This window comes from Carettochelys insculpta, chromosome 1 (genome assembly GCF_033958435.1).
Source record: "Carettochelys insculpta isolate YL-2023 chromosome 1, ASM3395843v1, whole genome shotgun sequence".
Lineage (NCBI taxonomy): Eukaryota > Metazoa > Chordata > Testudines > Carettochelyidae > Carettochelys > Carettochelys insculpta.
In genome coordinates this window covers 310,617,033-310,632,391 of record NC_134137.1, presented here as the reverse complement: position 1 = coordinate 310,632,391, position 15,359 = coordinate 310,617,033, and the positions used below count along the sequence as shown (strand labels likewise).

Here is a 15,359-nt window from a genome sequence, read left to right as displayed (position 1 = left end):
TTCCCTCTTGATAGATGGGCATTATATTTGCCTTTTTCCAGTCTTCTGGAATCTCTCCTGTCTCCCATGATTTTCCAAAGATGATAGCTAAAGGCTCAGATACCTCCTCCATAAGCTCCTTGAGTATTCTAGGATGCATTTCATCAGGCCCTGGTGACTTGCAGACATCTAACATTCCTAAGTGATTTTTAACTTGTTCTTTTTTTATCTTCTAAACCTACCCCTTCCCCACTAGCATTCACTATGTTAGGCATTCCTTCTTAAGACTTCTCGGTGAAGACCAAAACAAACAAGCCGTTAAGCATCTCTGCCATTTCCAAGCTGCCTATTACTGTTTCTGCCTCCTCACTGAGCAATGGTCCTACCCTATCCTTGGTCTTCCTCTTGCTTTTAATGTATTTATAAAAAGCCTTCTTGTTTCCCTTTATGCCTGTACCTAATTAGAGCTCATTTTGTGCTTTTGCCTTTCTAATCTTGCCCCTGCATTCCTGTGTTGTTCGCCTATATTCATCCTTCGTAATTTGTCCTAGTTTCCATTTTTTATATGATTACTTTTTAATTTTGAGATCACGCAAGACCTCCTGGTTAAACCAAGGCAGTCTTTTGCCATATTTTCTATCTTTCTTATGCAGAGGAATAGCTTGCTTTTGGGCCCTTAATAATGTCCCTTTGAAAAACTACCAACTCTTCTCCATTGTTTTTCCCCTCAGTCTTCCTTCCCATTGGACCCTACCTACCAGCTCTCTGCGTTTACCAAAATCTGCCTTCCTGAAATCCATTGTCTCTATTTTACTGTTCTCCATTCTACCCTTCCTTAAAATTGTGAACTCTTCCACTTTCAGATTCTCAGTCAGTTCCTACCTATTTGTTAAAATCACATCTAGGACAGCTCCCTTCCGCCCCCGGTAGCTTTTTCAACCTTCTGAAATAAAAAGCTGTCTCCAATGCAGTCCAAGAACTTACTAGATAGTCTGTGTGTCGCTGTGTTAGTTTCCCGACATACATCAGGAGAGCTGAAGATTCTTCATAGTTGAAGAATCATGAAGTATTGACTTTGTAACTGATTTGTAAAAGTGGTTCTTCTCACTATTTCAGTTGCAGACCCCTGGACTAGGTGATTACCTGCTCTGTTCATTCCCTCTGAGGGCACTTAACTTTGTCCACTGTTGGTAGACAGTGTGACAAGGTAAGGCTGGGAGGGGGTGGGAACAAGAGGGAAAAGCAGGGCAGGCAAACAAGCAGAGTGTGAGCAGCTGGGGAGGAAGCCGCCCTGGGCCAATTGGGGCCAGCTGGTCCTGTCCCACTTAAGCCTGCTTTTAAAAGAACCCTTTGCCCAGTAGGACAGGGAGAGAGGAGAGTGACAGAAGATGTGACAGAGGAGAGGATAGAGAGTGAGAGGAGAGAAGCAAAGGCAGTTTTTCTAGAAGCACCAGAGGAGGAGAGGAGTGCTCAGCCACAAGGGGCGAAGGCCCCTGCCCAGGAGGCCCCGAGATTCGGTGTAAGGCCAAGCAGACTGACCACCCAGGAGAGGCCAATCCAGGAGGGAGAATGTGCTGCTGCCACTGCTGCCACTACCTGGAGGAGGTACGGGGGGTAAGAATCATCTGGGGAAGTGGCCCAGGGAAGAACTGTGCTTTTCATAACGAGGGGAGCCCTCCCCCACCATTAGCAGCCACAGAGGGTCCCTGGGCCAGAACCCGGAATGAGTGGGTGGGGCCTGGGTTCCCCCCAGCCCAGCATCCTCCCCCCCACTGTCTCAAGAAGGGCAACAGTATTCTGGCTGTGAGGTTAGCGGACTAAACAGAGGCCCGGAGCCCAGGCTACTGGGCTCAATGGAGCTTTGGTCTGACCCAGTATGACTGTTCTTATGTTGCTAGGTCAAATGCAACTGGCAAGCCTTTAAAGATGACCAGAATAACATTGTGTCTACAGATGAATAATCTACTGAAAGCTGTCTGGGGACTCATTGCAATTAAGAATCATAGCAACATATAATCACAACAGATGAATTATATTAGTAGATATTCATCATAGTATGAAGGGAATTTGTCCAGTTCCAATGAACCAATAACGGAAGATTTTCACCTTAGCCCTGTACTCAGCAATAACATCACTCTTGTCTCTGAAGGTGAAATCCTGGCCCCGTTATGTCAACAGGAGTTTTGCTATTGACTTGAATTGGGCAGGGAATTCACCCAAAGAGTCTAAAGGGTGTATTCTTATTTTGATGCAAGAATGGTTCCATGGGAATATCAGAATGTCTATGCGCTTGAAAGTTTGATTTTCAAACACAGAGGACAGTGCTATGATACAGCTGGTAAGCAGATCAGTGTGGAAGAAGTGATCATGTACTTGACGCTAGCTTCATTTATGCCCAGGCCCCAGCTTGAGCTGGCTGCAAAGTTATTAGAGAAAATCTGTCAGGTGCTGTTGGAACAAAGTCTGGACACCGTGTATGAAGCAAGCAGGAGGGTTTATTACACACAGCGCTGGTGGAGTGCCACTTTGCCTATCATGAGTCAGTGGAGTACTGCCAGACAATAGGTTACAATTGATTATATAGGTTATTGATGGGCGGGCGGAAAGCTACAGCATAGGAGTCACCCAAGTCTGGACAGGTCCTGACAGCAAGATGAAATGAGCACAATAAACCAATAATCTAAAAAAGTTACAGAATATCCCCGCCCATAGTTTATAGAACATCTTATCTCCAATTCAGGTGTTTTTCCTAACAAGTTATTAGAACAAAACAGACAATAACATATTTATGTCAGATAGCATAGATGATGAGTCTACAAGGGTAATGATGGCACCTCCATACTGGCACATTCAGGGGTGCTTATCTAGAGGGTTGAAGCAAAAGATGTTAACAGCATAAAGCAATAATATATTTGTTTTGAGTACCAGTCTGGGATGGCAGAGGAGAAAACACCACAATTATGTTCTCATATGCGGGGCCTCTCTTTGGAATGTGGTTGCTGAGGCAACTATCCCTCCCTTCAGACTCCGAGATCCTGACCAAGTTGGAACAACCTTCCCTGGGTCTGGTGAGTGAAGCAGGAGTCAGGGCAGGCAGCGAGGTATCTCTCCATTCATGCTAACTGGGTTTCTGAACTATAGGATTATAGGCCTACTACAGACTTTAGGATTCTAATAAGGGGTCTTTAGCAGAATACCATAACTTGCCTCAGAAATTTCCATCCTACAGAACCATATGATTTATTATAAATTATAGACATGCAGCAACTAACCCCTTCAAAGACTTAAGAATGTATCCAAATGTATTCTGGGAGGTGCTGAGACCTCCCCCCTGCTGAGACTGATACCTATGTTACTTCACTTTTAGTAATTTTCGTATATCAGCAAATTATATTTTATCTGTGCAAGACACAGCATGTGGCAATGACTATGAAAGAATGAATGATCTCTCAGTGTTGTGGCCTGGAGCACTGATTTCCCTGCCCAAAACAAAGAAGAGATTTCCTGGACAAGTGCAAGCTCCTATTGTTTCCAACTGATCAGCCCCTGGTGGGCTTCTTATTTTTTTTTTTGATTGGAGAAGCCTTGGCTTGGGCACCTCTCCTCTTGGAACAGTCCAGCATCCTCCAGGGCCAGTTGGAGGAATCTCTTTGAGCAACGTCTGTGATTTTTCTTGACCCTCACTGCGGTTGAAGTGTCAGGACCACTTCAGGTGCTATGGCAGGCTGTTGACCTCTGGCCAAACATGCAACCAAACTCCACCTTCTGTCCATGAGCACTAGGGTGGAATAAGACAACAGTGTCACTTTATCCAGTAAAATTTGATGAAAACACTAAAGAGTAGATGATGTGCAATGATCATCCATCCAGTCTTGCTGGCTTAATTATTTTTCATTCCAATTGACATCCCTCTGACTGAGCAGCACCATGAGCCTGCCTCAGCACCCTGAAAGCTGCCAACACCATGGACTGTGGCTCTTCAGCTGCGCAGTTTGCTTCAGGACCTGGGACCCAGGCAATTTCACCAGATCTGCCAGCACCTCCCAGAAGCAGAAAAGCAGACACTGAGTACCGGTACTCCATTTATACTCTGGAAGACCAGACCACACCACAGCAATATGTCGGGCACAGGCTGTGTTTATCTTTGGTTAAGCAAATCACCAGGCCACCGCCTTAATAAAGGAATCTGTGCTAGACCAGTTTCCTCCTGCTATTCTAAATGCTTGGCTCTCACATGCCACTATCACTAGAGTAGCAACTGTAGAGCAGCCAGAATCTGACACAATTTGATTGACACTGCAACTCTGGTTTTCTGTGAGTCCTCAGATCCACCTGGAAATCCTAGTTGACTGAGAGGGACTTGGACAATTTTATGAACTGGGATTTTGCAAAGGCTCAAGGAATTCCTACTCTGTGCAAAACCTCTCCAAATCTAGTGGAAACCTCTGATAGTCAGTCATTTCCTTGGGCCCAAGAGCTCACCAGGCCATTCTCCTTGTAGTTGTGTCTCTCCAAGATCTGAGTCTTTGCCATAGCACCAAGAAGCTCTCAGGTTTGGGCTAATTTAGGCTCCTCACTCTGTGGTTATACTCAGACAACGCTAGCTTGCTGCACGTGCTCGCTGCATCTGCTGGCACGAAGGTATGTTCTTACTCCCATCGTATTGCCAGAGCCCAGTAAGAGGGTTGGCACTCTGCAGCTCATGCCACAACCTAACGAATCCCTACACTAAGAAGGTGATCTCACAGCAGTTATACATTCCTCCTCTGTCCCGTCTGCTGCTTTCAAGATATCACTCAAATGTCACAACTTAGCTGATGCATCTGACAAAGGGACGTGGACACCATGACTTTACACCCAAGGTGTGACCACCTTATCAACCTCCCCACCAAAGCGGAAATCCCCTTGGCTGCGTGTATGGACTCACTGAACCAGACGTTCAAGCTCTTCTCACGTATCTTCCAGAGACTCTGCAGAACTGGTCCATCTGTTCAGCCACAGCCCTGGCAGGATCACCAGTATTCTTTGTAAAGACAAAGGATGAGTCCTTCAGGCCCTACATAGATTACGGAGCATCGAGCAAGGTCACTATCTGGAGTAGTCTATCTATACCCTCTTATTCCACAGCTCCTAGACTATTTGTGCTGCACCTGAGTTTTTATGAAGATGCATGGAGTCTATAGCCTCATACACATGTGAGAAGCAGACAAATGGAAGATCACGTTCCACACTCAGTCTGGCTACTTCAAGTACTTCATCATGTCTGTCCACCTGTACAATGTCCCAGCAACCTTCCAGCATTTTATAAATGACATATCCCAGCACATGCTGGATCAGCTCATCATTATTTACCTCAATGACATCTGTTGTTTTTAGAGAATTAGGTACATCATCACCAGCAAGCATGAAACATCTTGGAAAGACTTCATCTGGCTATGCCAAGCCAGTGACAAGCCATTTCCAGCCAAAGGGATCTCAACAGTAGAGCTTCTTGGCTATGTTATCAAAGTACTGGCTATGGACCCAAATGAAGTGGCAGCCATCATACCCTGGGCAGCACCAAAAGACATACATGGAATGCAATGCTTTCTGAGCTTTGCCTTTCTCCTTAGGTGATTTATCAAGGGTCTCTTCAGTGTGGTTGCCCCTAACTCTCTCTTCCTAGAGAAGACGGCCTTGTTTGGTCTCTACAAGCACAGACTGCATTTGATCACATAAAGCAGAGATTCATATCAGCCACCAAACTGATCCACCGTGGACAGATGCTTCCCACTTTGTAATCCTCTCCCAGGTGGTTGATTCAGCTTCTCCCTTCTGCCTTCCATTTGTGCAAACTTACCCCACTGGAGCAGAATGCTGACATTTTGGGCAGAGTTATTGGCCATTAGAGTGGCTTTTGAGGAATGGCAGAATCTCCTGGAAGGTGCTAAATTCTCAGTCCAAGGTCTTACTAATCACAAGAACATGGGACTCCTAAAGACAGCCCAGCATTTGAACCAGTGGCTGACCCACTGGTCTCCTCTGCACACTTCAAATTTGTGATCAATACCACCCTAGAATAAGGAATGGATAGTGAATGCATCATCCCCAAAGGACAAGTAATGTGAGTCTAGCATGGAAACCCAGTGCATGATCCTGAAACATTTGAATTTTGTTGTTGGTACCACAGCCTATACCTCCCTATGGTCTCTGCTTCCCAATGATCCCTGGGTCCTACTTCAGTCCAACCCAGCGTTCACACTCCATGATGGAACCCCTTATGGCAAGGGAAGCATCTACATGCCCAACAGAACAACCATAATCCTATGTACCATGACCTGCCTTTGGCAGGCTACTTCAGCTGATTCAAGACCCTGGACCTGATGTCTAGGTGCATCTGGTGGCAGGCCCTGTGTGCTTCCATAACAGTTTATGTGAGATTCTGAAAGCTCTGTTCTTGGACAAAGCTCTCCACCAAGCCTGAGTCTTGTGACTGTGTTGGGTCTCCTCCAGCCATTGCCCGCAGCACCTTAGCCATGGATTTATCATGAAACTGCTCCCCTCCCAAGGACATGGCATGAGTCTAGTCATAGTGGACCTTTTGACTAAAATAATGACTTCATACTACATTGAGGGCTCCCCAACACCGAAGTGACAAGCCTGCATTTTTGAAGAAAATGTCTTTTGCCTCCATTCATTACCAATGAGCAAATTGTCTGAATGGGGATCCTAGTTTATTTCCTGTTTCCCATAGTAATTTCCAGTGCCTTCTGGGAATCAACACCTGTTCCTGGACCACTTACCACCAAACACCAACAGTCACACAAAATTGGTCAGTCAAGCCCTGGACCAGTACCTACATGACTTTCTAAATTACCATCAGGATGATTGGTTGCTGCTTATCCCCCACAGAGTTTGTCTACAATAATGCCACATACATCTCCATCCAACAGACAGACGCTTTTTTGCTAATTATGGATTCCATCTTTTCTTTTGCCCCAAGTTCTCCACCAAGTCTCCATTGACCACCATTGCTGACCTCATCATTTACATCTATCAGCTGCATGAAAAACTTGACCTCTGGTTAGAAGCAAAGACAGCATGTAGATGATATGGTAATCATCACAGCCAGCCAGCCCCTAGCTTCTCAGAAGGGGATAAGGTCTGGCTGGTGACCCAGAACCTTACTCACCCATTTGAGAAGCTGGACCACTAGCACATGGAGACCTTTCAAACTACAGAATGGAGTAATATAATAACCTTCAGGATACAGTTACTAGAATCTCTTAAAGCCCACTCCATATTCTTGATCTCCACATAACAGAAATCCCTTCTCACACAGTACCACTCTGCCCTGCATCAGGTCTGGCTCTCCTTTGGCTCCTGCCTTTCTGGATCTATATGTTTCCGCTCTGGTTACCCTCTAGCTCTGGCATTTGGCATCTACCTTTCTGTCACTGGTCCTTGGGTTGTTCCTGGACTTGGCTCACTGGAGAGCCCGCTTTAACCAGCAGGCCAGATTGTCTATGGCCTGACCACTAGTACTCCCATTGATTTCAAGTTTCTTTTTGGAATCTCCTGAGGTGCCTATCTGCATCTCTAGATACATAAATAGCCTTTCAGAACAGTCACTTAATGCCAGTTACATTTACTTACTGTATTGAATCTGAATGCATGTATCTTTTCACATTCTTTCTCTTGCCAAACAGCTTTTGAAGAACCAGCTGCCTTTCTTAGACACCACAGATGAAATACCAGCTCCCTGAAGTCAATGCAAGTCTTGCCATTGATGTCAAGAGGTAACATGATATCACTCTTTATGCAAACTGAAGAAATACTTGGACCTCATTTCAACTTCTCATTTGGGAAAGCAGCACTGAGACCTTTCAGTACCATGTTACACTCCAAGGTGTCAATTTAAATAGTCCTCAGCGGACATACATTTCCTATTTGACAAAGAATTGGACTCTGTGATTCTCCAAAGTGACAAAAACTTTTCCATAATACCTTATGTGGGGTCAAACTGAGCAGTGAAACTAACTGTACGGCTACGTCTACAACAGCTCACAACTTCGAAATGGTCATGCAAATGGCCATTTTGAAGTTTACTAATGAAGTGCTGAAATACATATTCAGCGCCTCATTAGAATGCCGGCAGCTGCAGCACTTCGAAATTGACGCGGCTCGCAGCCGCGTGGCTCGTCCAGATGGGGCTTCTTTTCGAAAAGACCCCGGCAACTTTGAAATCCACTTATTCCTAACAGGAGATAGGAATAAGGGGATTTCGAAGTAGCTGGGGTCCTTTCGAAAAGGAGCCCCATCTGGACGAGCCACGCGGCTGTGAGCCACGTCAATTTCGAAGCGCCATGGCTGCTGGCATTCTAATGAGGCGCTGAATATGTATTTCAGCACTTCATTAGTAAACTTCGAAATGGCCATTTGCCTGGCCATTTTGAAGTTTTGGGCTAGTGTAGACACAGCCCACAAAAAGCACTGACCCATAAGCAATACATCCTGGAATTATACCATTCATAGCATTGGCCTTTCATTGTAGTGTGGTTTGCAGATTTTTCTGAGAACTCTGCTGTGATTAGTGCAGCGCTATGGAGACACATAGCCTGATAAATGCACATTTTCAGCATCGCGCAAATGAAAATTCTCAACCTCACTCAAAGTAATCTACATCCAAAGTGAGCTCATCAAAAGTGTAAATAAAGACATTTATTGCAAATAAACATCCAGAATCACATAATTAAGCTCATTTTTTAAGGTGATCATTTTACACCTTCTGAAATATACCTCAGGGCTGCTGCTTTTATCAAAACAGCTGCTTGTGACACTCGTGTTTATTTAAACATGGCAAGCCAAAGACTTATCTAACTATAAGAGTTTTGATCTGGCTGACGACATAGTTCTGACACTTTTGTTGTTTTATTTTTTCTGGATCTGACAGTACAGGCTCATCGAAAACCCCAAACCGAGAATCTGGAAAACAAAGACATTTATGGAATTACTTGGCAGTCCTGGAAACCCCTGCATAGAATTGACAGAGTGAGAACATTTTGTTTGCAAATGTCTTGGATTTACATGTAGCCTGAATCTGCTGTGCAGTAGACTTTTTTCCAATGACTCTAGCTGGAAGTATGACTCTAGAGTATTGGGATTTTAATGAAATCAGCATATACCACAGGTAGGATTGCAGAGAAGATGGAAAACTTAGGCTTTGTTTAAAAAGATTATTGCCCATGTGGATGGGGGACTCTTCTTCAGATACAGGATTTTTATATGCAGCTACTCATTTTTATTTTTTAAATTGCTGGAATAATTTTTCAGCTTCAGTTGTATACCAAGATTTTAGTTTCTTTGACTTCTTTTGTTTTTTCTGTGTTCACCTTTTGTGTGATGCACTAGCTTTTATATTATATCAACACACACACACACACACACACACACACACTATCATTTGCTAAATACTTACATTGCAAATATTTTAAATTTACTATTAACCTAATCAGGCCAGAAATGTTGCACCTATTAAAGAAATAACTGAGTGCAGTCTGAGTAGGGTGCAGTTTTGATCCAGGAATTTACAACGGAAAACTTGAAGAACATAGAGGTCTAAAGCAAGAGAGGGAGACAGAGTTATCAGTGGCTTATGCTGTGCAGAAATGGCACATAGTGCATATTCACTTGTGCCTGTATTAATGTTGGACCAACATCCTCAATTCAGTGATACTATGGTCTAATTTATATAAATGACACCATCAGTAAATAGTTACAGGCTGTGTCTACACTGGGTCCCAACTTCAAAGGGAGCCTGGTATGTAGGGCATCGGGAGATTATTAATGAAGTGCTGTGGTGCACGTGCAGCACTTCATTAAGCTAATTCTCCCCCACAACAATTTCGAAGCTGCAAATTGTGCCAGTTTGTGTGCCCACCAGTACTTCAAAGTACCAGCGGGTTAGCCTCAGCTACACACGAGCCAGCACTTCGAAGTTCAACACTTTGAAGTTGCCATGGGGGAGAATTAGCATAATGAAATGCTGCATATGCACCACAGCACTTCATCAATAATCTCCCCACATCCTGCTTGCCATGCTCCCTTCGCAGTAGGGAGCTAGTGTAGACACAGCCACAGAGAGGTAACTGCGTTAGTCTGTATCAACCCCATTGACAGCTCTGTCTACATATTTACTCTGGAGGCACCATCACTGGATCTAATCACATCAGTTACACGAACAGGGCCTCATTCTCCTGTTCCTCCATCAATGATATATGCCAGCAGTGCCCGTCTGCTATGTTTATTGGACAAAATGGACAATCAGGTCACCAAAGAACAAATGGGCACAAATCAGTCCTTAGGAATCCAATTACACATAAACTTGTTAGTGAGTGTTTTAGTGAACCAGGCCATAGCATCCAAGCCCCAAAAACCTGCATACTAAAAACAAACCAGCATTCATGTAGCACTTTAAAGACTAACAAAATAACTTATTATATGATGAGCTTTTCTGGGACAGACCCAGTTCTGCAGATCAGGTGGGTCTGTCCCATGAAAGCTCACCACCTAATAAATTGTTCTGCTAGTCTTTAAAGTGCTACATGGCTGCTGCTTTGTTTTGTGAAGATACAGACTAACACAGCTACCTCTCTGTGACTATGCATCCTCAACCAAAGAGACTTTAACACCAGATTACAAAGACAGGCATCTGAATCAGAATTTATTTTCAAGTTTGACACTTTACGCCTTGGCCTCAATAAAGATAGCAATTACCTTATGCGTTACAAGGACAGTTTCCCCATCTCTGATGTTTGTAGAGACCTTAGGTAACTCACTTAACTTACAAGACACTTGCAGTAAGTAATTTTCTTCCCTGCCCTTTGCCCCACTCCTTCTGTCCTATGTAGCTGATTCATCAGTTTTCATTTAATTTTTTTCGATCTTTCCATTAAATGTTCATTGTGCTAGTTTACTTTTACAAAATTTCAGATCTGAAGAAGTGGGTCTGTCACACAAAAGCTCAGCACCTAATAAATCATTTTGTTAGTCTGTAAGTGCTGCAAGACTGCTTTTTACAGTCAGTACATGTATCAGTAAGCCAATAGTAAAAAGAAGAGACAAGGAGATGCTTTGTAAGAGCACTTGTTGAGTTGCAGAGGGGAGGGGTTGAGATGGGACAGCTAAGCAAGTGCCCTTTTAATGGCAATCATTTGAGGTTCATAATACATTAACATCTTGGCAGCAGGTCCTCAGCTGGCGTAAAATGTCATAGATTTGCACTAGCTGAGGAATTTTTCTTTAGATTTTTTTTGTTTTGTTCTTCAATCCTCTCCTGATCAAGAGACAGCACCAACAAGGAATACTCAAGTAGAGAACAGAGGCAGAACATTGGCCAGATGAAGCAACACTCAGAGGCTACGTCTACACATGCACGCTACATCGAAATAGCTCATTTCGATGTAGTGACATCGAAATAGGCTATTTCAATGAATAACGTCTACACGTCCTCCAGGGCTGGCAACGTCGATGTTCAACTTCGACGTTGGGCAGCACCACATCGAAATAGGCGCTGCGAGGGAACGTCTACACACCAAAGTAGCACACATCAAAATAAGGGTGCCAGGAACAGCTGCAGACAGGGTCACAGGGCGGACTCAACAGCAAGCCGCTCCCTTAAAGGGCCCCTCCCAGACACAGTTGCACTAAACAACACAAGATCCACAGAGCCGACAACTGGTTGCAGACCCTGTGCATGCAGCATGGATCCCCAGCTGCCGCAGCAGCAGCCAGAAGCCCTGGGCTAAGGGCTGCTGCACACAGTGACCATAGAGCCCCGCAGGGGCTGGAGAGAGAGTGTCTCTCAACCCCTCAGCTGATGGCCGCCATGGCGGACCCCACTATTTCGATGTTGCGGGACGCGGATCGTCTACACGTGCCCTACTTCGACGTTCAACTTCGAAGTAGGGCACTATTCCCATCCCCTCATGGGGTTAGCGACTTCAACGTCTCGCCGCCTAACGTCGATTTCAACTTTGAAATAGCGCCCAACACGTGTAGCCATGACGGGCACTATTTTGAAGCTGGCGCCGCTACTTTGAAGTAGCGTGCACGTGTAGACGCGGCCAGAGTGAGAACTGAGGTAGAGTAAGTATAGTCACTAAATTGATTGTGACTACAAACCTAACTTTTCACAGACAACTTAATTCACTATTACATGTTTGCTACCTTTAAAAAAGTTCCTTTTACATCTTCACAAATGATCTATTTTTCCTCATTTGTGCTTTGCAACTTCCAGCTAAGTAGGACAGAGATCTGGTCCACCATTGGTATCTTCCTGAAATAATACCCAGCTGTCACAGGCAGGCTGGTTCTTTAGTCAAGCTGAGTTCAGCCTGGTTTCTGGCCCTAGCAGTTGCCCTCAGCCTTGTCCCAATCTAGCCATGTAAGGGCAATTAGTGATGTCAACTCGATGTAATGAAGTGAGAGATCTCAGCTGCCGAGGTTTACTTTAAAACAGCTCAGTGCAGTTGAGTGGAGAAGGCTCAGGAGAGACAACATATGGTGTTTCCACTCTCTATGAGAAGTGGTTTGAGTAGGTAGACTGAAGAAGGCCACAGTGAGTGACTTGATTCCTGTAATGGGGCCAGGCCCTGGAAACAGAGCTAGATCCAGTGAGAGATCTCTGTTATGGAGACAAACCCACAGAATAGGCTCCTGTGCACTAGAAGCCTGGTGCAAGGGCTTCTACATCAAGCAGAACACTTCAGTCACCCAAGAGGGCAGATGAATTATTCAGATATTTGGATTTTCATTGTGATTACCTTTGAAGGGATTTGAACTTTATGTGACTTGGTTGTAGAATGCTGAGGTATGAAAGAGCCAGTAAGAGGCAACAGCCACTGAGCAGTGCTGGAAATGAGGACCCTGTATAGCGCTGCACCCTGATACAAAGGTGTTCTACTTGTGGTGAGTATATGACCTTATTCCAAACGCTAAGTACAAGGCTCCTTTCAAATCACATTGAGCGCTTCAGCTGGTTTGAGTCTTTCCTGCTCATGATTACTTTCCTGGACATGGATTTTTTCACATGGGGCTTCTGCCCACTTTCAGGCCAGGAAGAATAATTGTCTGCCAAAGCAGACCTACAATTTAAAATCCTTTTCAGTCTGAATTAAGCATTCAAGATTGTAAAATACTCTCTGTCATTCTGTGTTTACCTCAAGCCTCTAACTTCAGGATGGAAAGCTATAAAGCATACAAAAAAGTGAAATAATGGATTTAGGCAAATTGATTAAGCCCCTTGTTTCTTAGTCAGACCTAATCAAAACCTAACATTAGTCAGTTGGTTAACTAGATAACTCACTTCTTTGTTCCTCTTCCCTTTAGATCAAACGTGCCATTGTTTAGCAAATGAAGAAACAATTGAAATAAGTTGTCCAAAGGTTCCAATCTGCTCTTTGTGTGTTTAAATCTCTCCTATGGGGAACTGTGTCCTCAGAGCAATAATTCCACGTCATAAGCTTTCTATTAAGTGAGGGTTGCAATTTAGTGACAACTGAGATTAATGTAGCTGACCTTCATAAAAGAAGGCTTTCCTAAATCTGAAGAAGTGGGTGTGTCTCACGAAAGCTCATCACCTAATAAATTATTTTTTTAGTCTTTAAAGTGCTACTGGACTGCTTTTTTGTTTTGACAGTATATAGACTAGCACAGCTATCTCTCTGTCACTAAATCAATGTACTTTGAAAGACAATATCGATTAATTTTTATGGAGCTGATCCAAAGCCTTTTGGAAGATCACTTGATTTCAGTGGGCTTCAAATCAGGGCCCACTAAAGTAATTTAAAAACAGGTTGAATTTCAGGCTCCAACAAGTAGTAACAACTTGAGAAGGTTCAGGATGATAGCCTGGTTAAGATGAATATCCCAAAATTCTGACCAGCTTCTTTGATCTGAACAGCTGGGCTGGTAAGCCATAAAGATGAGTTTGCTTGTAACCACAATTTCCCTACCATCCCACTTAACTTATTTATTTCTTCCATAGGTCCTATTAATGACAGGTGACTCTCCTCCCCACCCCCACCTCGACATTTACACACACATGCACACACACCCTGGACTCTTAGTTTTACTCGGAATGGATGAAGTGGGTATTACCCAGGAAAGCTAATCCACAAAATTGTTAGTGTTTAGAGTGTTGCAGGACTGATTGTTTGTTTGTTTTTGTGAAGCTGGTCATGGACCAGCATCTGAAGAAGTGAGTCTGTGCTCACGAAAGCTCATGCTCAAAACTTTTCTGTTAGTCTATAAGGTGCCACAGGACCCTTCACTGCTGAGACTAATGTGGCTCACCCTCTGAGACTATTTCCATTTCCTTTACCCATTTGGGATAGAAATAGAACAAGAAAAGCCTTCTTGTGGTGTCTTTGGCGCTGCTACTTCTGCTGCTGACAAAAACCAGAAAATAAAAATACACATGAAGGTAAAAAGAAAAACAACAACAAAAAACTTGATGCCGGAGGAGAGCAGGACCTACTCTCTAGATGCATCTAGTGTGAACAAGTAATTAGGAAAGAAAGACATGACAGGAGAATCTCTCCTTCTGCCACCTCAATGCCAGACAGCATGCATGGAACTGGAAGGAACCTTCCGGGTCATCAAATTCAGTTATTTGCTATTGCAGGCAACCCCGTCGTGTTATCCCATTCAGACTCCATTTTAAAGCTGTTTTTTGCCCCATTACTCCTACTGGGAGCTGTTCCAGAACCTCAGTTTTGGGGTGATTAGAAACCAGTAACTTGCCAGTCACACAGTAAGTAAATTATTCTCCCAGCAAGAGAGTAAATGGGGGAGAACTATGACTCAAGGTGCCACTGGAGTTATGCAGTTACGTAAGATCTCTTGCTGAGAACATATCGTAAAGTTATGATTTAGCCCTTAGGCTGTAAATTCCTTGCAGGACGTGGTCCATGTACCGGTCTGTACAGGGCCCACCACAGTAGGGTTCTGATCCTGGCCAAGGTCTTGAACCTTACTGCAATATAACTAAATATAACTAAATGTTAAATGATAGTACCATTAGGGATGAGGTAAAAGCCAATTCACTCTTGCCTAATAATTGAGCAGTGCAGGCATTTTAATTCCAGTCCCAGCATAGTTTCAAATAAACCTGTGCTTGTCATTTAGTAAATATTTTAATGGGTTATATGGCTACCTCAATGCATGCCAGTCCAAATGCGATCCCCATGAGTATGATCATATGGTTTTTGAAGAAGTCAATTATCACAGCACCACAGGTCTGAAAGAAAAGATTAATAGTGAATAATACAAGCTCATTAGGAGTACAGCCTCTAAATTCATTGGCTGCATGAGTTAGCCCTGACCAAAAAGGTATTTCA

General features: G+C 43.9%; 1 protein-coding gene across 1 annotated transcript in view; it reads right to left on the bottom strand.

Annotated features, from left to right (window-relative positions):
* Window positions 1–8,825: 8,825 nt before the first annotated feature.
* Window positions 8,826–15,359, bottom strand: part of TSPAN8 (tetraspanin 8) — a 31,236-nt gene continuing 24,702 nt past the window's right edge. The window contains exons 7-8 of the mRNA XM_074984037.1: window positions 15,176–15,259; window positions 8,826–8,943 (exon numbers count right to left, since the gene is read on the bottom strand). Coding sequence (XP_074840138.1) covers window positions 8,890–8,943; window positions 15,176–15,259 — 138 coding nt within the window. The 3' untranslated portion in view covers window positions 8,826–8,889. The remainder of the gene's footprint in view (window positions 8,944–15,175; window positions 15,260–15,359) is intronic.